The sequence below is a fragment of the Pleurodeles waltl genome, chromosome 1_1 (assembly GCF_031143425.1).
Source record: "Pleurodeles waltl isolate 20211129_DDA chromosome 1_1, aPleWal1.hap1.20221129, whole genome shotgun sequence".
Taxonomy (NCBI): Eukaryota; Metazoa; Chordata; class Amphibia; order Caudata; family Salamandridae; genus Pleurodeles; species Pleurodeles waltl.
Genome location: NC_090436.1, coordinates 31,209,679 through 31,233,162, shown reverse-complemented (window position 1 = coordinate 31,233,162; position 23,484 = coordinate 31,209,679). Strand labels below are relative to the sequence as shown.

The 23,484-nt window shown below is 44.7% G+C and overlaps 1 protein-coding gene across 1 annotated transcript in view; it reads right to left on the bottom strand.

Annotated features, from left to right (window-relative positions):
* Positions 1-23,484, bottom strand: part of LOC138259173 (probable carboxypeptidase X1) — a 267,238-nt gene that overhangs the window by 36,152 nt on the left and 207,602 nt on the right. The window contains exon 7 of the mRNA XM_069206773.1: positions 8,469-8,557. Within this exon, the coding sequence (XP_069062874.1) occupies positions 8,469-8,557 (89 nt within the window). The remainder of the gene's footprint in view (positions 1-8,468; positions 8,558-23,484) is intronic.

Below are 23,484 nucleotides of genomic sequence, written 5' to 3'. Positions count from 1 at the left end.
CATTTGACACAGTGACGTGGTTGCCTGAGACCTTTGTCATGAAATCTATCTTTGGGTCCATGGTCTTTTCAGACTGATGATCTGCCAGAGTGTTGCAATTTCCTTTGGGGTAACTGCCGCGGTGACTGGTGCACGGGCTTCATCTGCAGGTTTGGTTTTCTTCATGATGAATTTATCCAGGACCAAATTACAATGCACAGAAGCAAGTATAATATTCAAGCCTGCACCACAGGACTTTTAAATAAGCCACCCTAATTTTTTTGCCTCTGATTTCAAATTGCTTCACATTTACAAAACATTTTAAAATGCTACATTTTATATTTTTCTTTTTTATGTATATATACACTTTACTAATCTGGTAACAATTTTTAATTTATTTAACAGTTGCAGAGCTCTTGAGTAGGTCTGTGGACCACAGGCTAAGAACTGATGGTCTAATGCAACAACTGCATGAAACTTGAAAGTCTGGTCACACTGACACTAGAGAGAGGTAGATGGTGGTTTCTTGAAAACTGGGACTCTGGAAGGATGGAAATAGGCTACGATTAGGTTTTAAAAGTTTAGGTTGTCAAAATAAGATGGCAACAAGCCTTCCGGCCTTGCTTTGCCTTTTCTGTTGGAGTGGCGGATAGGAGTCTTGTAATCCTATAATCTATTGTACAATTTAGGGCTGAGATAGGTCTGCTATCAGCTAAGGCTCCAGGTCGACAAACGACCTTTGAAAATAGGAGTGACGTATGCACATATTTTGGAAATTAGCCCCTCACAAATAGATTATGTGGGAAAGCACCTTTTTTGCCAAGGTTAGCCACTCACTTTTTGCCTGGTATCTGATGTGATTTTGACTGAAAGTTCACTGGGTCCCTGCTAACCAGGTCCCCAGAGCCAGATCTCTTTCCCAAAATTGTACAGTTGTTTTACCCAACTGGCAAAACCTTTAGCACCCTCTGTAAGTCCCTAGGAAATGGTACCACTGATACCTAGGGCCTGGAGTACTAAAGATGGTCCATAAGGGCTGCAGCACAAATTGTGCACCCCCAGGGACCGCTCACTAACTGCACACAGTGCTGTCATCGCGGGCTGAGTGTCTTGGTGCAGACAAAAGTGAAAACACGAGCTGTCACACCTCCCCTTCAACCAGGTCCCATACCACTGCATATGAGATTTGTATGTCACCCCTACGGAAGGCCTTCCAGCCCTAAGGCAGGGTGCATTATATCATATGTGAGGACATATGAACAGAAGCAGATATGACCCTGCTAAGTCTTCGTAGATTCTTAGACACAGGTGAACGGGGAAGCCATTAGAAACTGGTCAGTACAAGTTCCCCAGCTACATGGTGGCATCGCTGGAACTAGGGATATTTGGTATCAAACATCTTTTATTAATGAGCCCTCACTGATTTCAGTGATGGATTTATTAATACATGCACCCACAGGGCACCTTAGAGGTGCCCCCTGAAAACCAAACCGACTGCTAGTGTGCTGACTGACTGGTTTGAACCAGCACCGCCACCATAGAAACATGTCTGACCTCCTGAGGTGAGGAACAGTGCTCTCAGAGGCCAGGCACAAAGCCTGCTCTGGTTGGAGGTGTTTTCGCCTCTTCCAGGCAGGATGGACATTCCAGGGCGGAAAGATTCAAAGGAACAGCTGCCTTTGTGATGCAACCGAGGTCTCTCCAGATGGCAGAGAAGACCACCCCCTTGTCCTGACCCTAATTCTTGGTGGAAAGACAGGCAGGGAAATTAGTAAGATCAGGAGGTGTGGCTACATCATGCCAGTCCCACCCCTAAGGTGGACCAGCTTATGTGGACACAACTTTTCAAATTCCTCCATCTTGTTTTGAACGAAATTAGGATTCTAGGGTCAGGGTTATGGCCTCTTCCAGGTGGAAGAGGTCATGCAGAGAGTGTAGTCACCCTAAAGGGAGGCAAACCATTGGTCACTACCTAGCACTCTCTTCAACACCCCTAAATTGAGTATTTAAGTGGCACATCTTGAACCCAAGGACTCAGACTCGATGGACCAAGAGAAGAAGGACGAAGAAGAATCACTGCCTGGCGAGAACAGTAGAAGAGTGTAGATTTCTTGGCACAAAACCCTGTCTGCCCATATCTCTCTTGAAAATTGCAACAGAGTGACTTGTCCTACGAAGCTGGAGAACTAACAAAGCCTCGGGTAGCCTGCCAGCCCCTCAACAATTGCCGCCAGTCTCTCTTGGAGTAGAAGAGCTACTTCCCTGCAGACTACAGGCACTAAAGAGCAGAGTCCGGTTCACAGCCTTGCAACTCCCCACCCCAAATGATGCGGTGGACTGCCAGGAGGAGGTATGTGCGCTCTAGAGGACCAGGCCTGTCTTCCCATCGAGTGTGACGTCTCCAGGACCCACCCAAGCCATGTAGCAGCAATCCCCGGGGTACCGGACACCCTGCACCAAGCACCAACAGTGAGGGTCCAGATGGGATTCTCACTGCACCAGGACCAAGCAGCCATTGAGGAACGTCAGCATCACTGAGATCCACTTTGTGTGTGATCCTGCTGTCATGAGTTTGCCCCAGACAGCTGTTTATCTCTAACCGTGAGGAGCATCCTTGTGCACCTGGCCCAGCTGTCCTATCCACTCTGCATCTGAGCCGCCTGTAGCACGCCCAACTACAAACTCACCAGCACTCCGCTCCCGGTGCAATTTGAGTACCTCCTGATGAACGGCTGGTAGTACTTTGGACCCTGGGCCTCTATGACTCCAAACCCTGAAAGTGAACCCCTAAAACCGACTATACTCACCTTTATGTATCATTGACTTTTCCTTCCTTAAGATTGCTTTGTGCATAAAGGCTCACAAGTTTGAACAATTTGCTTGCCTTCAAAAATTGATATCAAAAACAGAACTTACTCTTTAACGAAGTTCTTGGTTTCCAAACATATATATAAAAAGAAGTGTTCCTTTTCTAAATTAGTCTTGGATTTATTCTTTGAGTCTGTGTCTCATTTAGCGCCTCTGTGAGTACAACAACGCTTATCACTACCCTCTGATAAGCCTAACTGCTCGCCCACACTACCACAAAAGAGAGCATTAGTATTATCTACTTTTGCCTCTGTCAACCAGTTGAGGATCCCCTAGACTCTCTGCACCATGCACTTCTTTGTAGTGCACCATATACGGAGCCAGTTTTCCTACAGATTAGATGATCAGTTTACCAAAGAGAAAGAATAATAGATTGCTCGAATGCTTTAGAACAGGCTCATGTTTTTAAGTGAAAAGAAAAATAATGTGGGGGGAGAAGAAATGGCTACTGATGATTTTGCTTGGTGTAAGATCTCAAAAAAATGGGTAAAGTGTTCACAGTTTTAGAATTAAGGGCATGATGTAGAATTGGCGGAGGGGTTACTCGATTACAAACATGACGGATATACTGTCTGCCGTATTACGATCTCCTTATGCTATTATGGGATTGTAATATGGCGGACGGGATATCCATCACTTTTGTGATGGAGCAAACTCCTCTGCCAAAGTATAAATCTGGCCCTAAGTGTGATTTGAGATAATTTTGCTTGGCTAATTATTAAGAACCTGGACCCAATGTAAGGTTTTTGTGTTCACAAATCATGCACTTTGGATAATAATAGGCTCTGCGATGGCACAGTGACAATGTTCCAAAGTACATTACGAGTCACAAATGTTTTGTGTCTCTTATAAATCTGGTAGCAAAAGGGGGAGTGGAATTAGCACCCTCCCCCCTTTTTTTAAGCTAGGATTGTGTGTGACAATATTGACTAAATAATATTATGACACAAAAATATTGTGGTGAATGTGCTGCAGGCCAAAATATCAAAATCTTAACTTATAATGCAAATGGCAAAAATATCGACAAGAACACCAACAATAAAAATATAGTGATTGCAAAAATATCAACCATATATGAACTGTATTTTAATATTAAAAAGTACATTAATCACATTGTAGAAATATATCTTAAAAAAAGAAAAGTTTAACAAATCCAACTTTGGTCCCACAAATATTGGGAAAGTGCATATAATGTGGTGGTCAGGTATACTATTCTAACAACAATCATTCAAGAATATGAGAACATGTATAAATAAGAAGTGGTCACATTTACTATTCTAACCCCAAACCTGAAGACACTGAAGTAAGTGCATATAAATGCAATTGTATAACCAATGTGGGAAGTGCAATATCGAGGGTGAGATTTACTATTCTAATTCCAATTCCACAAAGACTAAGGGAAGTCCATATCTTTGGGTCGGTGGTGAAATCAGATTTACTGTTCGAACTCCAATCTCTAATACATAAATAAACAATATTTTTTTTTAAAACATCTACATCAAAAATATTCAAAATTATAAAATATAATTACTTGAATTAAAACTATTTACATTTAAATCTCTACTCAATCGATCGATCCCAAAATAACCAAAAATATAATAAAAATAAAACAACAACATGAGCTTTTCACCTAATTCAATTAACTATGCAATGGAAGTGGTCCGCAGTGAATTGCAAGCGTTTTTTTTATAAGTGTAAACGTAATATTCCTTTGAAAACTGTATCTTGATACTTTCTTTATTTTAAAATGCTAATAAAAAGATTTTTTTAAACAATGAAACCAACAATAAAATACAAAAAGTAAATCCAATAAAAGCTAATAATATTTTGATATCTAATCATATACTAATACACATACATTACAAAATTATGTAAAACTATATTCAATACCACAATATTTGTAAATTTTTAATATCAATATTATTTACAAAAAGGAATAAAAATACACTTACCTACGATATTATATGTATTTTTGTAGACACAATATTTAGACCATAATATTGTGGTCAAATTATATTTTGGAATCGATATTCAAGGACCTCACACAAGGAGATGTATCAATCATTTTTGTCTACAAAGGCGGTCGTAAATCATATATAGGATAACAACACCCAATAGTCCTCCAAGTCAAAGTGAAATCTTTCAATGAAATTCAGTTTTCACCTTTTTAAAATATGGACTGTTTGCATCATGACAGATTTTTTCTTCAAACTGTAGATTCTGTAGTTTGAAGAGACACACTACAATTTCTTAATTTTATGAATGCCACTGCGTGAACAGATGTCCCCCAATCTTTATGTAGGAAAGATCCCTCTTTCTGGCATGGTTACCCCCACTTTTTGCCTGTTGTCACTGTGTTTGACTGTGTTCCTGCTAACCAGGACCCCAGTGACTGTGCTCTCTCCCTTTAAAATTGGTTGCTTGGACCACACACACACCCCACATTTGGCATACTGGTGCCCCCTTTAAGTCCCTAGTACATGGTACCTAGGTACCCAGGGCATTGGGGCAGCAGGGGTTACCCATGGGCTGTACCATATATTATGCCACCCATGCAAAGTGTATCTGCAGGCCTGCCATTGCAGCCTGCGTGAAAGGGTGCATGCACCCTTTTTCACTACAGGTCACTGCACCAGGTTACTGTAAGTCACCCCTATAATAGGCCCTCCTAGCCCAGAAGCCAGGGTGCAGGTACCTGTGTGTCAGGGCACCCCTGCATGAGCAGAGGTGCCCCCACGAACTCCAGCTCCATTTTCATGGATTTCGTGAGTGTGGGACGCCATTTTACGTGTGTACTGGACATAGGACACTACTTATGTCCAGCTACATAATGGTAAATCCAGACCTAGGCATGTTCGATATCAAATATGTCAGAATCATACCCCAATACTGATGCCAGTATTGGAAGTATGAATCCATGCACTCTGGGGGGCTCCTTAGAGGACCCCCAGCATTGCTCCTACCAGCTTTCTGGGGTTTTCCAGGCAGCCAAGCTGCTGCAAACCATCAGACAGGTTTCTGCCCTCCTGCTGCTTGATCAGCTCAAGCCCAGGAATGCAGAATAAAGGATTTCCTTTGGGAGAGGAGGTAACACCCTCTTCCTTTGGAAATAGGTTTTTCATGGCTTGGGAGGGATAGCCTCCCAAGCCACTGGTATCCTTTGAAGGGCACATTAGGTGCCCTCCTTGCATAAAACAGTCTGTGCCGGTTCAGGGACCTCCAGTCCCTGCTCTGGCCTGAAACTGGACAATGGAAAGGGGAGTGGCCACTCCCCTGCCCATCACCCCTCCCAGGCGTGGTGCCCAGACCTCCTCCAGAGGGTCCCTTGATCCTGCCATCTTGAGTCCAAGGTGGGCAGAGGCCTCTGGGTGCATTTGAGTGGCTAGGTCAGGCAGGTGACATCAAAGCCCCCTCCTGATATGTGGTCACCTGGCTAGGTGACAATCCCCCTTTTAGGGCTATTTAGGATCTCCCTCTTGGGTAGGTCCTCAGATTCGGCTTAAAAGATTCCAGCAGGAATCCTCTGCAACCTCTACTTCATCTTCTGGCCACTGGAACTCCAACTGGACCCTCCAGAAACTGACAATCTGCATCCACGACGAAGACTCTGCTTGCAACATTGTTTCCATGGCTCCTTTCAGCTTCTGCAACATTTTCCCAGCTGTGCATCCTCTGAGGACGCCAAGTCTTCACTGTGCATGAGAAGGAAAAATGAATCTCCCTTGGAGTGTATGAGTCATTTCCCTGCATCCCCATGCACCAACTGCAACGACGACCAGCCACGTGGATCACCTCTCATCCTGAGCTGCATGGATCCCGCATCACAGGTGGTGATCAGGAATGGTCCCCATGGTCCTCTCTACCAGCTGTCCAACTTTGGTGAAGGTAAGCCCTTGCCTTCCCACCGGGACAGTACGCCCCGTGCACTGTATCTCTTACAGCTACCATGGCTTGTTGGCATATCCTTCAAGGGATCCTAAGGCTCTATGTAGCCACAGCCCTCAGCACTCTTCCCTGCGACGCACAGCTGTCTGTGTCCTTCTCCTGTGGCGTGGGACCCTTCTTCAGTTGTGCTGCATGGGCTCCTATGTGACCCCTGGTTCCTCTTCCAGTGGGTTTCCTGTGGGGGCTGCTTTTTCTTCTGTGGACTCCCTGCCTTGCTGAGCCCCCCCCCCCAAGAGCCCAAGAGTCCCCACATGGGTTGAGTCCTCCTGGACCTTGCTGGTCCCCGGCAGCTCCACTTTTTGTCCACCGCAATTTCTGCCTTTGTCAAGGCTTGTTGGTGGCTTTTCCATGCCACAGACAGACTGCATTCTTCCAACTGGCGTAAGACGTCAACTGAGTCCTCCAGGATCTCTTCACCGATTCTAGGGCTGCATTGCTGACCATCTTCGTCCTACCGTCGACCAACTCCTGCAACCACAGACCGTTGGGTAGTGGCTCCTGCCACCACCAGAGACTCCCGTGACTTCTGGACTTGGTCCCCTTCTTTTTCAGGTCTTCCTCTTCAGGAATCCACCACTGGTTTCTTGTAGTCTTGTCTGGGTGTTGTAATATCCGTATTTTCCTTACTTTTAGTGGTTTGGAGAAAATCCAGTAACTTACTCCTTTCTTCCTGGTTGCTGGGGGGCACTGTGGCACTTACCTTTGGGGTTTCCTAGTTCCCCCACCTCCCCCCTATAGATTCCACTTACCTAGGTCAGGATCCTATTGCCTCTTTGCTATTGCACTCTTTTCTACTGCTATGTATGCCTATTTCTGATCACTAGCCTACATATTTGGTGTGTTTACTTAACTCCTATTGGAGTATTGCCTAGCTGGTATTTTGGTTCTGTGTTCCTGTAATAAAGAACCTTAATGTTCGTAACACTGAGTGTTTTCTTTCATGTGTGTGAGTGCTGTGTGACTACAGTGATATGGTATGAGCTTTGCATGTCTCCTAGATAAGCCTTGGCTGCTCATCCACAGCTACCTCTAGAGAGCCCGGCTTCTAGACATTGACTACACTACACCAATAAGGGATACCTGGACCTGGTATAAGATGTAAGTACCATAGGTACCCACCACACAAGAGGCCAGCTTCCTACACTCCATACCTGCATCCACAGCTATACCTTAGGATTAAAAAATGTGAATGATTCCTCAAAAAGAAAGCCGGTTTTCATGCATTGACTGATTAGTGCCTCCACGTGGCCACAAAAAAATATTCTGGGGTCACAAACCAGTCGCTGTGCTATAACAGGGACAGGTTAGTAACCCCAAGAACATTACCTCAGGCCTATAGCTGGTGAACTGTAAAGTATTCCTACTTACTGATTTCTGAACATGTTTGAGAGCGAGTGATAGCTACTCATCTGGCAACCATGAGCCACTGGGCCCTGGCTGCTGAGTAACAGGGTGTATACAAGGTGTGAGGGTACAGACATCTTGCTTAGAAAAGCTTGAAGAAATTGTGACAGGGTTTATAATGAACAGATAGATATATTCACAAAATCTAAACAAATGTTGTATTTAACTGAAAAATAACTCCATTTTAATCGTTTTCCTAACTCCATCTGCCCTGGTTCATCGGGTTCATGCTCCGATAATGGAACCACGTAGAATACTGTGTAGGTCGGTACCTTCCGCATCTCCTTGTAGTTGTGGTGCCTAAAATCCAGTTTGTCGGTGACCTGAGGTTCGTGGTCCAAGAAGTGGATGGTGTTTGGATCTACAAAGGGAAACAAATGCAAAGCGTGACTTACAAGAAACATAAATGGCTTAATGAAAGCCGAAGAAGGAAAAGGGGGATGCACACAAATCCAACTACAAAAATAATAATAAAATACAGAAACTCATGTACAGCACAGCTCTAGCGTTCAGCCTGTAGAGAACTCATACTACATAACTCTTATTCGAAAAGTCCTCCTTTAACCAACTAGGCCTTGAAGGTGTGATCACTTCTAAAAATCCTGGGCATCCTAACTGCATAGGACTAAGGAGAGCTCAATTCATCCCAAAGTACTACATCAGTTCCTTCGCCAATGGCATCGCTGACGCCAAAATCACAAAATCAATGACTATGAGAATAAAAGCAGCTAGATAGCTTATTGAGTTGATGCAATTTTGGGGAAAAAGTACGGATGGCTCAAATGGTGCAAATGAGTGCAGTCAGGTTGGGGGTATTAATATCTGCTAACAGTATGAAGAGATAGTTAAGCTTTGAGTATGCACTACCCAAAGGATCACAAACCGAACATTACACCTCTGAACGTCACCTAAAAACAGGAAGGAAAACATTATCAAAAGTACTTCAATTTCTCTCTGTTGTAAATTCAAAGATAGAACAATCTACACTGAGCTACCAGCCTTTTCCACAGTTAATTTCCTTTTTCTTTGATCATTTTTATTTTGTTATGTAACTAAACTGTTTACTCTGTTTTTTTCGCTTTTTTTGTAAACCATTTCTTGCAAAATTTCCTCTGCTTGATCTGCTCCCCATGTGATGAATTTACATGCAAGATCTAAAATAACATTTGTTCGCAGACGTTTTCCAAAAGGAGGATATTGGACCTCTGCTCAGGCACCCTTGTAGTAGTCCTCTGCGCTCTGTGGAGGCGAACCTGACAAGCTGGGTACAGGAAAAATGCCTTCAGGAAAGGAGGCGACTTCCAGGACTGGATAGACTTGGAGATATTTATAGCCACATGACCAGCACCCTTGCTAACCTTGCAGGCAAGTGCACCAGGACACCATCAGAGAACAGACCAAGAAGTGTAAAAAGAAGGCCTTTTCCATCTATGAACCCAAGATCTGGAGCAACAACCTGTAAGCATCAGGATCACTCCAATGGTGCCCAAATTAGGAATGAGTTGAAGACTCACCTCTTTAAAGAACATTACATCTCAGTGCATGAACAGTGCACAAATCAGCTACCCGCATATCGCTCATTGACTTTATGCTCCACTGCACTCGGCTGCCTTTTGGGTAGGTTTGCACTTTAAAAATACCACACACGTACATGCATACAGTCACAACTGTAACCTGGAGAGAACAATTTTCTCTCTCCAGCAATTTCCATCCAAGTACAGACATGGTTTTTTGTTAGGGTGAAATAATGCCCATTAGCCTTATGTCTGACCTGGGAACATGGGAATAGCTCACGGTGTGCTCTCTCTTCGACCGTAGAATCTACCACATAGTAACTTAGCTAACTTGAGAATTATGGGGACTAATGTCAACCCCTCAGGTGAGGTCCTGGTTCATTCAGGATGCTTGCAATATGAGGCTTGTCTTTAAACATTCTCCTGAGCTGGTGTACCTTGCAGAGGAAGAGGAAGCTGATGGCTCCATACATCACTCCAGTTTTATAGTAACTGCCCATGCACTTAAGAACAACCAGTAAATGAAACGAGGCAGTCAACTTATGTTTCTACAATTACTATTAAACATAAGCAACTAGTTACTTAACTGTTCCCATAATTTTGCAGCAAGGCCTTCTTCCAAATTCCCGTGATATGCATATATCCCACCTCCTAGTAGTTGGAGTCAGAAAGTGCTGCTTGTGTTGTACATTTTTTTAAGTGGCACTATAGGTAGACCCAGGGAACACACACATATAGGCACGCATACCTACATTACAGAAAAGCCTTCACCCATAGGATGGATAGGAAGGCACATGGGCTCCCCAAGACAACACCACAGGCACACATAAACCACATCACCTAGTGATCATTTATTTTGTGGTTTCTACTTTACGCATACATTAATGGAACTAATACAGCTGAAAGGTGATTGGGCAGACTTGGCTGTAATGCAGGGAAAACTAGATAGCATGCCGTCTCTGAAAACTGAAGTAAGGTACACGACCACACATGAAACAAGCATTTGCAATGCAATAGGTCTCGCATTTAATTGAGTTGGAGCTATTGGCATTGTAAATGCATAACTGGACTTTTTTGCCACATTAGATGGTGAACCCTGCCGCATATTTTGGTCCTTTCTGCCACATAATTCCAGTGGCCCTGCATATAACTAACGGGCTAGTAGGCTTACTGGAATACTTTTTTAAACAAGGCCCTTAAAACAGAAACTACTCCCAGTTGGTACAGGAGACAGAGAGAGTGTGAGATAGAAAGAAATAGATAAAAAGAGAAATAAAAAGAGAGAAGAAAGAGGAAAAGAGAAAGAGTGAGGAAGAGAGCAAGAGAAAGGGTGAGAAAGAGAGGGGGTAGAGAGAGAAAGGAGGGAGAGAGAGAAAGAAATAAAGAGAGGGAGAGTTGGAGAGAAAGACAGGGAGAGAGAGAGAAGAATGTGAGGGAAAGAGAGAGAGAGAGAAATCAGAGAGAGATAAAGAGGGGGAGAGAGAGAATTAGAATTAGAGAGGTATCGGAAATAGAGAGAAGAACGTAAGAGGAAGAAAGAGAAGGAGAAAGGGAAGAGAGAGAAAGAGAGGAGGGAGAAAGACTAAGAGAAAAAAAGAAAGTGAGAGAGAAAGGGTGAGTTATAGTGAAATATAGAAAGAGGGAGATAGAAATAAAAAGAGAGAGAGAGAAATAAAGAATGAAAAATAGAGAGAAGAAAGAGAGGGGGAGAGAAAGAGAGTAAATAGAGAGAGAAACACAAAATGAGAGAGAGAAAAAAAAAGAAAGTGAGAGAAAGATAGACAGAGGAGAGAGAGAGAAAAAAGGGAGGAAGAGAAAGCCAGAAAGAGAGAGAGAGAGAGAGAGAGAGATAAAGATAGGAGGGTTAGAGGGAGAAGGAGAGGAGGGAGAGTGAGAGAGAGAAAGGAGGAAGAGAGAGAGAGAGAGAGAGAAGGGAGAAAAACAGAAAGAGAGTAAAAAGTGAAATAAAAGCAAAGCGAAGGCACCCAAATCTGTCGTGAAGGGAGACCGTAAATAAAGAGTTAAAAACTACCAATTCAGCTCCACAATAGCGATGTTTGTGAAAGAGCGCTCCTCTCGTAGAGTAAAAGGAGCGTCCCTATCGGACAAGTAAATGAGCCAAAAAAACAGCAAATCAAACTAAACATGACGTGTATTTCCTAAGTTAAAAAGAAACAACACGAAGGCACCCGAAGCACTTTTTTATGGGTATTTGTTTAGTACACCTATGTTTTTCGCAAATAATGTACATTTAATTGTAACAATCAAATCTATAGAGAAAGGTAAAACCTGTGTAAAACAAAGCTGTATTTAGAAAAGTGGTTACAATTCCCAAGTATTTTTTTTTTTTGCAATATAGTTCGGCAAAAGGGTAGGTATTGTTATCAATACATTATTAAAGAACACCCGAACCAGCAAATCCAATAAAATGCACCATGTTTTTTTAAATGTGAATTTGTTCGTTTTTCCATTAAAGAATGAAAATAAAAGTATCCTGGAAAGAATGCAGATGCATGGGAGGTTTTTCTCAAAGAAGTGTGAACTGGAGCAGCATGTGTTTAAAAGCACTTCATCTGGAGTTTGGGGGTGACAAAAGCTGGCAACTAGATAACAAACAAAGGGCTTCGGACCAGACCGCCAAATTGATTCCTTGAGGGAATGTGTTTAACAGCAACAAAACAACCAGATTTTTCTTGCCACATTAAATGGGGAAAAAAAAGCGTGATCGCGCTGCTACAGTTCACTCGTAGTGAAACCTATCGGCAAAAGCGCAATTAACTATGTAACAGGGTCAATGTCATGCAAAGCGCTCGACTTCTGCCAAGCGAGATCGCGCTGCGAAAAAAGATAAAAAGTAGTCCACAAACCGGACGGAAAACAGCGATCCTCAAATGTTTTCAGTACTTGGTTGCTGCGCTCGAGGAGGGCTAACCACGGAAAAGGCATGACGTATGCGTGCCTTCCACTAATTAAAGCAAGCAGATTTTGAAAGGCAAGCACACGAACCAATGAAAGACACTCAATTGACATGGACGGGGCTCCGTGCCCTTTTCTAACTACTAAAGCGTCTTGCAAGCGAAACGCATGCGCAAGCGCAGCGACGCAGGCTCGACCCTAAAAAGCACACTCTAATTAGATCAGAAGTTCTGTTTTATTTTTACAACATGCAGGTACTCTATTGATCTCATGTTCTTCCGGATACTTTTATTTGCCACCTGGTAAGATACCTCACTGGGTTAAAGTACTTTTTACTAAAATATTATTTGTCTTGCACATTGGAGATTCGAATCCTAGCCGGATAAAATGATTTCCGGCAGGTTTCGTAACAATAACATAATTTGGTCAGTGCAATGAAGCCACAGTTTCATTGCAGCAAACACTGCAAATAAAAATCTATTTTCTATTCAAAACTATCTGTTGTGCAACTGAAACGTAGAGAGTGGTTTTATGTGGCTTTGTATCGCAGATGTGAAAAAAACTGATATTCTGGATGAACCTGTGTCTCCACGCCCTGGGAATCCCAGCTCCCTCTGTTTGGGTGGAAACTGTTGGGTCTGACTGCATTACACTAGTCTGCTGACAGAATGCCTCGTGGTTTCCGAAGGAAAGTGAGAATTGTCAAGATAAATTGCACATCCCCACTGAATACTACTGGTGCATTTGTCAAAGTGAAGCTGCCATAAATATGCAAGTTCATTTTCACGCATCTTAATAGTTTGCAATGCATATGTGTCGCTCATAATATTAAGAAACACCTGCACCAAGATTAACATTGTGGGCATTACTGGGTGCAGAAATACTACATCCAGTAGTACTGATGCTGCAGAACGGTCCCTGCACTTCCAAGACAAACAACTGTGCCTTAGAATAGCATCCTGTGCTATTGGTATTACTGGCTATGAGCATTTTGCACCTGCTAATTCTGGTGCAAATTGACTAGGTGCACAATGTAGGAGGCTGGACTGGCTTGTAGTGAGTACCAAGGGGTACTTACACCTTGCACCAGGCCCAGGTATCCCTATTAGTGTAGAGGGGTGTCTAGCAGCTTAGGCTGATAGAAAACGTAGCTTAGCAGAGCAGCTTAGGCTGAACTAGGAGACGAGTGAAGATCCTACAGTACCACTAGTGTCATATGCACAATATCATAACAAAACACAATACACAGATATACTAAAAATAAAGGTACTTTATTTTTATGACAATATGCCAAAAGTATCTCAGTGAGTACCCTCAGTATGAGGATAGCAAATATACACAAGATATATGTACACAATACCAAAATATGCAGTAATAGCAATAGAAAACAGTGCAAACAATGTATAGTCACAATAGAATGCAATGGGGGCACATAGGGGTAGGGGCAACACAAACAATATACTCTAGAAGTGCAATGCGAACCACGAATGGACCCCAAACCTATGTGACCTTGTAGAGGGTCGCTGGGACTGTAGGAAAACAGTGAGGGTTAGAAAAATAGCCCACCCCAAGACCCTGAAAAGTGGGTGCAAAGTGCATGTAAGTTCCCCAAAGAGCACAGAAGTCGTGATAGGGGAATTCTGCAAGGAAGTCTAATACCAGCAATGCAACAACGATGGATTTCCTGACGAGAGTACCTGTGGAACAAGGGGACCAAGTCCAAAAGTCACGAGCAAGTCGGGAGTGGGCAGATGCCCAGGAAATGCCAGCTGTGGGTGCAAAGAAGCTGCCACCGGATGGTAGAAGCTGTGGATTCTGCAAGAACAACAAGGGCTAAAAACTTGCCCTTTGGAGGATGGATGTCCCACGTCATGAAGAGTCGTGCAGAGGTGTTTCCGTGCAGAAAGACCGCAATCAAGCCTTGCTAGCTGCAAGGGTCGCGCTTAGGGTTTTTGGACGCTACTGTGGCCCAGGAGGGACCAGGATGTCGCCAATTGCGTGAGGGGACAGAGGGGGTGTCCAGCAAGACAAGGAGCCCTCTCAGAAGCAAGCAGCACCTGCAGAAGTGCTGGAACAGGCACTACGAAGTGGAGTGAACCGGAGCTCACCCGACGTCACAAAAGAGGGTCCCACGACACCGGAGGACAACTCAGGAGGTCGTGCACTGCAGGTTAGAGTGCCGGGGACCAGGCTTGGCTGTGCACAAAGGAAATCCTGGAAGAGTGCACAGGAGCCGGAGTAGCTGCAAAACATGCGGTTCCCAGCAATGCAGTCTAGCGTGGGGAGGCAAGGACTTACCTCCACCAAACTTGGACTGAAGGGTTACTGTACTGTAGGAGTCACTTGGACAGAGTTGCTGAGTTCAAGGGACCTCGCTCGTCGTGCTGAGAGGAGACCCAGAGGACTGGTGATGCAGTTCTTTGGTGCCTGCGGTTGCAGGGGGAAGATTCCGTCGACCCACGGGAGATTTCTTCGGAGCTTCTAGTGCAGAGAGGAGGCAGACTACCCCCACAGCATGCACCACCAGGAAAACAGTCGAGAAGGCGGCAGGATCAGCGTTACAAGGTCGCAGTAGTCGTCTTTGCTACTTTGTTGCAGTTTTGCAGGCTTCCAACGCGGTCAGCAGTCGATTCCTTGGCAGAAGGTGAAGAGAGAGATGCAGAGGAACTCTGATGAGATCTTGCATTCGTTATCTAAGGAATTCCCCAAAGCAGAGACCCAGAAAAGGAGGTTTGGCTACTTAGGAGAGAGGATAGGCTAGCAACACCTGAAGGAGCCTATCAGAAGGAGTCTCTGACGTCACCTGCTGGCACTGGCCACTCAGAGCAGTCCAGTGTGCCAGCAGCACCTCTGTTTCCAAGATGGCAGAGGTCTGGAGCACACTGGAGGAGCTCTGGGCACCTCCCAGGGGAGTTGGGCGCCATCTGTGCCCATCAAAGCATTTCCAGGGGCTGGGGGAGGCTACTCCTCCCCAGCCCTGACACCTTTTTCCAAAGGGAGAGGGTGTAACACCCTCTCTCTGAGGAAGTCCTTTGTTCTGCCTTCCTGGGCCAGGCCTGGCTGGACCCCAGAAGGACAGAAACCTGTCTGAGGGGTTGGCAGCAGCAGCAGCTGCAGTGAAACCCCGGGAAAGGTAGTTTGGCAGTACCCGGGTCTGAGCTAGAGACTTAGGGGATCATGGAATTGTCTCCCCAATGCCAGAATGGCATTGGGGTGACAATTGCATGATCCTAGTCATGTTACATGGCCATGTTCGGAGTTAACATTGTGACGCTATACATATGTCGTGACATATGTATAGTGCACGCGTGTAATGGTGTCCCTGCACTCACAAAGTCCGGGGGATTTGCCCTAAACAATGTGGGAGCACCTTGGCTAGTGCCAGGGTGCCCACACACTAAGTAACTTAGCACCCAACCTTTACCAGGTAAAGGTTAGACATATAGGTGACTTATAAGTTACTTAAATGCAGTGGTAAATGGCTGTGAAATAACGTGAGCGTTATTTCACTCAGGCTGCACTGGCAGGCCTGTGTAAGAATTGTCAGATCTCCCTATGGGTGGCACAAGAAATGCTGCAGCCCATAGGGATCTCCTGGAACCCCAATACCCTGGGTACCTTAGTACCATATACTAGGGAATTATAAGGGTGTTCCAGTATGCCAATGTAAATTGGTGAAATTGGTCACTAGCCTGTTAGTGACAATTTGGAAAGAAAATGAGAGAGCATAACCACTGAGGTTCTGGATAGCAGAGCCTCAGTGAGACAGTTAGTCATAACAGAGGTAACACATACAGGGCACACTTATGAGCACTGGGGCCCTGTCTGGCAGGGTCCCAGTGACACATACAACTAAAACAACATATATACAGAGAAATATGGGGGTAACATGCCAGGCAAAATGGTACTTTCCTACACAACCCCGCCCCCCCCCCAAACGAAGGACAATAAGACTAGCCATGACCTGATGAGTCTTCATTGTCTAAGTGTAAATATCTGGAGAGTCCATCTGCATTGGAGTGGGTACTCCCAGGTCTATATTCCACTGTATAGTCCATTCCCTGTAGGGATATGGACCACCTCAACAATTTAGGGTTTTCACCTTTCATTTGTTTTAGCCAAAGTAGAGATTTGTGGTCTGTCTGAACAATGAAGTGAGTGCCAAACAGGTATGGCCTCAACTTCTTCAGTGCCCAGACCACAGCAAAGGCCTCCCTCTCTATGGCAGACCAACGCTTTTCTCTAGGGGTCAACCTCCTGCTGATAAAAGCAACTGGTTGATCCTGGCCCTCAGAATTAAGTTGTGATAAGACTGCCCCTACCCCTAATTCAGATGCATCAGTTTGGACAATGAATTGTTTGGAGTTACAGGGGCTTTTTAGGACAGGTGCAGAGCACATGGCCTGCTTCAGCTCCTCAAAAGCTTTCTGACAGTTTACTGTCCATAATACCTTTTTAGGCATTTTCTTAGATGTGAGGTCATTAAGAGGGGCTGCAATGGAGCCATAGTTCTTTATGAACCTCCTGTAGTACCCAGTGAGGCCTAAGAAGGCTCTCATCTGAGTCTGAGTTGTAGGGGGAACCCAATCTATAATAGTTTGGATTTTCCCCTGAAGTGGTGCAATCTGTTCTCCACCTACCAGGTGTCTCAGATAAACCACGTTCCCCTGCCCTATCTGGCACTTTGAAGCCTTGATAGTGAGGCCTGCCTTTTGCAGGGCCTCCAAAACTTTCCATAGGTGGACCAGGTGATCATCCCAGCTGGAGCTAAGGACAGCTATATCATCTAGATATGCTGCACTAAAAGCCTCCAGCCCTTGCAGGACTGTATTCACCAACCTCTGAAAAGTGGCAGGTGCATTTTTCAATCCAAAAGGCATTACTGTGAATTGGTAATGGCCTCCAATGGTTGAAAATGCTGTTTTTGCTTTTGCATCCTCTGATAACTTGATCTGCCAATACCCTGCAGTCAAATCAAAGGTGCTTAGATACTTGGCAGATGCCAGTGTATCTATTAGCTCATCTGCCCTGGGTATAGGGTGAGCATCAGTTTTGGTTACCTGGTTGAGACCTCTGTAGTCAACACAAAATCTCATTTCCCTTTTACCATCTTTGGAATGAGGTTTTGGTACAAGTACCACAGGAGAGGCCCATGGACTTTCAGAGTGCTCAACCACTCCCAGTTCAAGCATTTTCTGCACTTCTTGCTTTATGCAGTCTCTGACATGGTCAGGCTGCCTATAGATCTTACTTTTGACAGGCAAGCTGTCTCCAGTATCTATAGTGTGCTCACACCAAGAAGTGGTGCCTGGTACAGTAGAGAAGAGTTCAGAAAACTGACCCAGGAGATTTATGCAGTGGTCTTTCTGCTCTGCAGTAAGACAATCTGCCAAAACTACACCTTCCACTAGAGCATCTTGTTCTGTGGAAGAGAAGAGATCAGGGAGAGGGTCACTCTCTTCTTCCTGTCCCTCATCTGTTGCCATGAGCAGGGTGAGATCAGCCCTGTCATAGTAGGGTTTCAGGCGATTGACATGGAGCACCCTAAGGGGACTCCTGGCAGTGCCTAAGTCAACTAAGTAGGTGACTTCTCCCTTCTTTTCAACAATTATGTGGGGTCCACTCCATTTGTCTTGGAGTGCTCTTGGGGCCACAGGCTCCAAGACCCACACTTTCTGCCCTGGTTGGTACTGAACCAAAACAGCCTTCTGGTCATGCCATTGCTTTTGGAGCTCTTGGCTGGCCTGAAGGTTTTTACTGGCCTTTTTCATGTACTCAGCCATTCTAGATCTTAGGCCAAGTACATAGTCCACTATGTCTTGCTTTGGAGCTTTTAAAGGTTGTTCCCAACCCTCCTTAACAAGTGTTAGGTGACCTCTTACAGGGTGTCCAAATAGGAGTTCAAAGGGGCTGAAGCCCACTGCTTTTTGGGGTACCTCCCTGTAAGCAAAAAGGAGGCAAGGTAATAGGATATCCCATCTCCTGCGAAGTTTTTCAGGGAGTCCCATTATCATACCTTTGAGAGTTTTGTTAAATCTCTCCACCAGTCCATTTGTTTGTGGATGATAGGGTGTGGTGAACTTGTATGTCACACCACATTCCTTCCACATGGCCTTTAAGTAAGCAGACATGAAATTGCTTCCCCTATCTGATACCACCTCTTTTGTGAAGCCCACCCTGGAAAAGATTCCCAGGAGGGCCTTTGCCACTGCAGGAGCTGTAGTGGTCCTTAGAGGAATTGCTTCAGGATATCTGGTGGCATGGTCCACTACCACCAAGATAAACCTATTGCCTGAAGCAGTAGGAGGGTCAAGGGGGCCAACTATGTCAACCCCTACCCTTTCAAAGGGAACCCCAACCACAGGCAGTGGAATAACGGGTGCCTTTGGAGTGCCACCTGTCTTGCCACTGACTTGACAGGTTTCACAGGACTTACAAAATTCCTTTGTGTCCTCTGACATTCTAGGCCAATGAAACAAGGGTACAAGCCTGTCCCAAGTTTTCATTTGCCCCAAATGTCCAGCTAAGGGAATGTCGTGGGCTAGAGTTAGGAGGAACTTTCTGTATTCCTGAGGAATCACCAATCTCCTGGCAGCTCCAGGTTTTGGATCCCTTGCTTCAGTATTCAAAAGGTTATCCTCCCATTAAACTCTGTGAGAGTCACTGACATCCCCATTTGCTTGTTTGACAGCTTGCTGCCTTAGACCCTCTAGTGTGGGACAGGTATGCTGTGCCACACTCAGCTCCTCCCTGGCAGGCCCCCCTTCACCCAAAAGCTCAGCAGTGTCTGCTTCCAGCTCCTCTGGTGTAGGTTCTGCACAGGGTGGAAATTCTTCTTCCTCAGAAGTTGAATCCACTGTAGAGGGAGGGATAGTAGGTAGTGTTTTACCTTTACTAACCCTAGCTTTAGGGAGCACTTGGTCCATTCTTCCAGGATCCAAGTCACCCTGTCCTTTTTGCTTTTTGGCCTGAGCCCTTGTCAAAGCAAAAATATGCCCTGGAATGCCCAGCATTGCTGCATGAGCCTCCAACTCCACTTCTGCCCAAGCTGATGTCTCTAAATCGTTCCCTAGTAGACAGTCTACAGGTAAATCTGAGGCAACCACAACTTTCTTTGGACCAGTAACCCCCCCCCCCAGTTGAGATTCACAACAGCCATGGGGTGGCTAAGGGTGTTGTTATGAGCATCAGTCACTTGGTACTGGTGACCAAGTAGGTGTTGTTCAGGGTGGACCAGTTTCTCTATTACCATTGTAACACTGGCACCTGTGTCCCTGTAGGCCTGAACCTCAACACCATTTATTAGGGGTTGGTGCTTGTACTTATCCATATTAAGAGGACAAGCAACCAAGGTGGCTAAATCAATAGCCCCCTCAAAGACTAACACAGCCTCTGTGGTCTCCCTAACAAGACCAACCCCAACTAAGTTACCAAAAGTGAGCCCAGCTACTCCCTTGAATTGGCTATTAGTAGGTTTGCTCCCACCACCACTGCTATTACTAGGGGCACTAGGTGTAGCAGCAGTGGTTGTAGTGGTAGGAGGCTTGGTGCTTTTCTTTGGACAACTGGGATCTGTTGTCCAATAGCCTTTTATTTTACATAAATAGCACCATGGTTTCTTTTCTTTGTTTTGATTTGAAGAGGATTTGGGCCCACCACCCCCACCAGAGTGTTTTTGTGGGCCTGATGAAGACTCATTTTTAGATTTGTCCCCATCCTTGTCAGAAGACTTACCATCCTTCTTCTTGCCATCTTTGTCACCCCCTGTATGAACTTTTCTGTTCACCCTTGTTCTGACCCATTTGTCTGCCTTCTTTCCCAATTCTTGGGGAGAGGTCAGATCAGAGTCTACCAGGTACTGGTGTAACAAATCAGACAAACAATTATTAAGAATATGCTCTCTCCGGATTAAGTTATACAGGCTTTCATAGTCAGAAACTTTACTGCCATGTAATCACCCCTCCAAGGCCTTCACTGAATGGTCAACAAAGTCTACCCAGTCTTGTGAAGACTCCTTTTTGGTTTCTCTGAACTTGATCCTGTACTGTTCAGTGGTTAAGCCATAACCATCAAGGAGTGCATTCTTAAGAACTGTAAAATTATTGGCATCACTTTCTTTAACAGTAAGGAGCCTATCCCTACCCTTTCCACTGAAAGATAGCCATAGGATAGCAGCCCACTGCCTTTGAGGGACCTCCTGTACAACACAGGCCCTCTCAAGTGCAGCAAACCACTTGTTAATGTCATCCCCCTCCTTGTAAGGGTGAACTATCTTGCGCAGATTCCTAGAATCATGCTCTTTTGCAGGATGACTATTTGGAATACTGCTGCTGCCACCATGGGGTCCTAACCCCAACCTCTGTCTTTCTTTTTCTAAATCAAAGGACTGCCTATCTAAATCCAGCTGTTGCTTCTTGAGCTTCAGGCTGGATTCTTCCATTCTCAATCTATTGAGCTCCCTTTCTAACACTCTCTCATCCGGGTGGGTGGGTTGGGCATGCCTTGACACAGAAGTATGGTGAGAATGAACAGAGGGAGACCTGTCCTTAACAGATGGCACTCTAACATTCTGGCCTACAGAAGTAACACTCCTACTATGATGAGAAGTAACACTCTTACTGTGACGTGAATTCACATCAGTACCAGCTATGCTAGGTGGCCTGCTAATGGGCAGGTTGGGAAGGTTCCCTTCTAAATCTTTTGCTAGGGGTGCCCCAGGGTCAGATTGGGAACCATCAGCTAATTTCTCAAGAGAAGTGCCAACTAAGGTCTTATCTTGTTCAATAAGCATATTAACCAATAGTTCTCTAGAGGGATTCTTCCCTACCCCTAAACCTCTTTCAATGCAGAGACTCCTTGCTCCTTTCCAGCTAAGGTGATCATAAACAAGTTTGGACAGATCAACAGTTTGACCTGTGCCAGACATTATAGAAAGTGTTTAAGGGACAGAAAAAGAAAGAAAACGTTTTTAGAACTTTTTAAAGAACAGAAAAAAAACTTTGTAAACTTTTAAAGAACTTTTTGAAAGTTTAGAGGTACTTTTCAGCACTTAGCAAGAAGAGTAAGAGAAGAAAAGCAAAACTTTTTGGTTAGGTGTACATACACTGAACTTGTTTTGTATATTTTTCTCTTATGAAAAGTACAATATGACAAAGTGGTAAGTTGTTGCAAAGTACTTATCCCACTGCTGCACAACCAATGTATGAGGCTGGACTGGCTTGTAGTGAGTACCAAGGGGTACTTACACCTTGCACCAGGCCCAGGTATCCCTTATTAGTGTAGAGGGGTGTCTAGCAGCTTAGACTGATAGAAAAGGTAGCTTAGCAGAGCAGCTTAGGCTGAACTAGGAGACGAGTGAAGCTCCTACAGTACCACTAGTGTCATATGCACAATATCATAAGAAAACACAATACACAGATATACTAAAAATAAAGGTACTTTATTTTTATGACAATATGCCAAAAGTATCTCAGTGAGTACCCTCAGTATGAGGATAGCAAATATACACAAGATATATGTACACAATACCAAAATATGCAGTAATAGCAATAGAAAACAGTGCAAACAATGTATAGTCACAATAGAATGCAATGGGGGCACATAGGGGTAGGGGCAACACAAACCATATACTCTAGAAGTGGAATGCGAACCACGAATGGACCCCAAACCTATGTGACCTTGTAGAGGGTCGCTGGGACTGTAAGAAAACAGTGAGGGTTAGAAAAATAGCCCACCCCAAGACCCTGAAAAGTGGGTGCAAAGTGCACGTAAGTTCCCCAAAGAGCACAGAAGTCGTGATAGGGGAATTCTGCAAGGAAGTCCAACACCAGCAATGCAACAACGATGGATTTCCTGACAAGAGTACCTGTGGAACAAGGGGACCAAGTCGAAAAGTCACGAGCAAGTCGGGAGTGGGCAGATGCCCAGGAAATGCCAGCTGTGGGTGCAAAGAAGCTGCCAGCGAATGGTAGAAGCTGTGGATTCTGCAAGAACGACAAGGGCTAGAAACTTCCTCTTTGGAGGATGGATGTCCCATGTCATGAAGAGTCGTGCAGAGGTGTTTCCGTGCAAAAAGACCGCAAACAAGCCTTGCTAGCTTCAAGGGTCGCGGTTAGGGTTTTTGGATGCTGCTGTGGCCCAGGAGGGACCAGGATGTCGCCAATTGCGTGAGGTGACAGAGGGAGCGTTGTAGGAGGCTGAACTGGCTTGTAGTGAGTACCAAGGGGTACTTGCACCTTGCACCAGGCCCAGTTATCCCTTATTAGTGTATAGGGTGTCTAGCAGCATAGGCTGATAGATAATGGTAGCTTAGCAGAGCAGCTTAGGCTGAACTAGGAGACGAGTGAAGCTCCTACAGTACCACTTAGTGTCATATGCACAATATCATAAGAAAACACAATACACAGTTATACTAAAAATAAAGGTACTTTATTTTTATGACAATATGCCAAAGTATCTTAGATTGTACCCTCAGTGAGACGATAGGAAATATGCACAAGATATATGTACACAATACCAAACATATGCAGTGTAGTCTTAGAAAACAGTGCAAACAATGTATAGTTACAATAGGATGCAATGGGGACACATAGGGATAGGGGCAACACAAACCATATACTCCAAAAGTGGAATGCGAACCACGAATGGACCCCAAACCTATGTGACCTTGTAGAGGGTCGCTGGGACTATTAGAAAATAGTAAGGGTTAGAAAAATAGCCCACCCCAAGACCCTGAAAAGTGAGTGCAAAGTGCACTAAAGTTCCCCAAAGGACATAGAAGTCGGGATAGGGGAATTCTGCAGGAAAGACACAAACCAGCAATGCAACAACAATGGATTTCCAGTCGAGGGTACCTGTG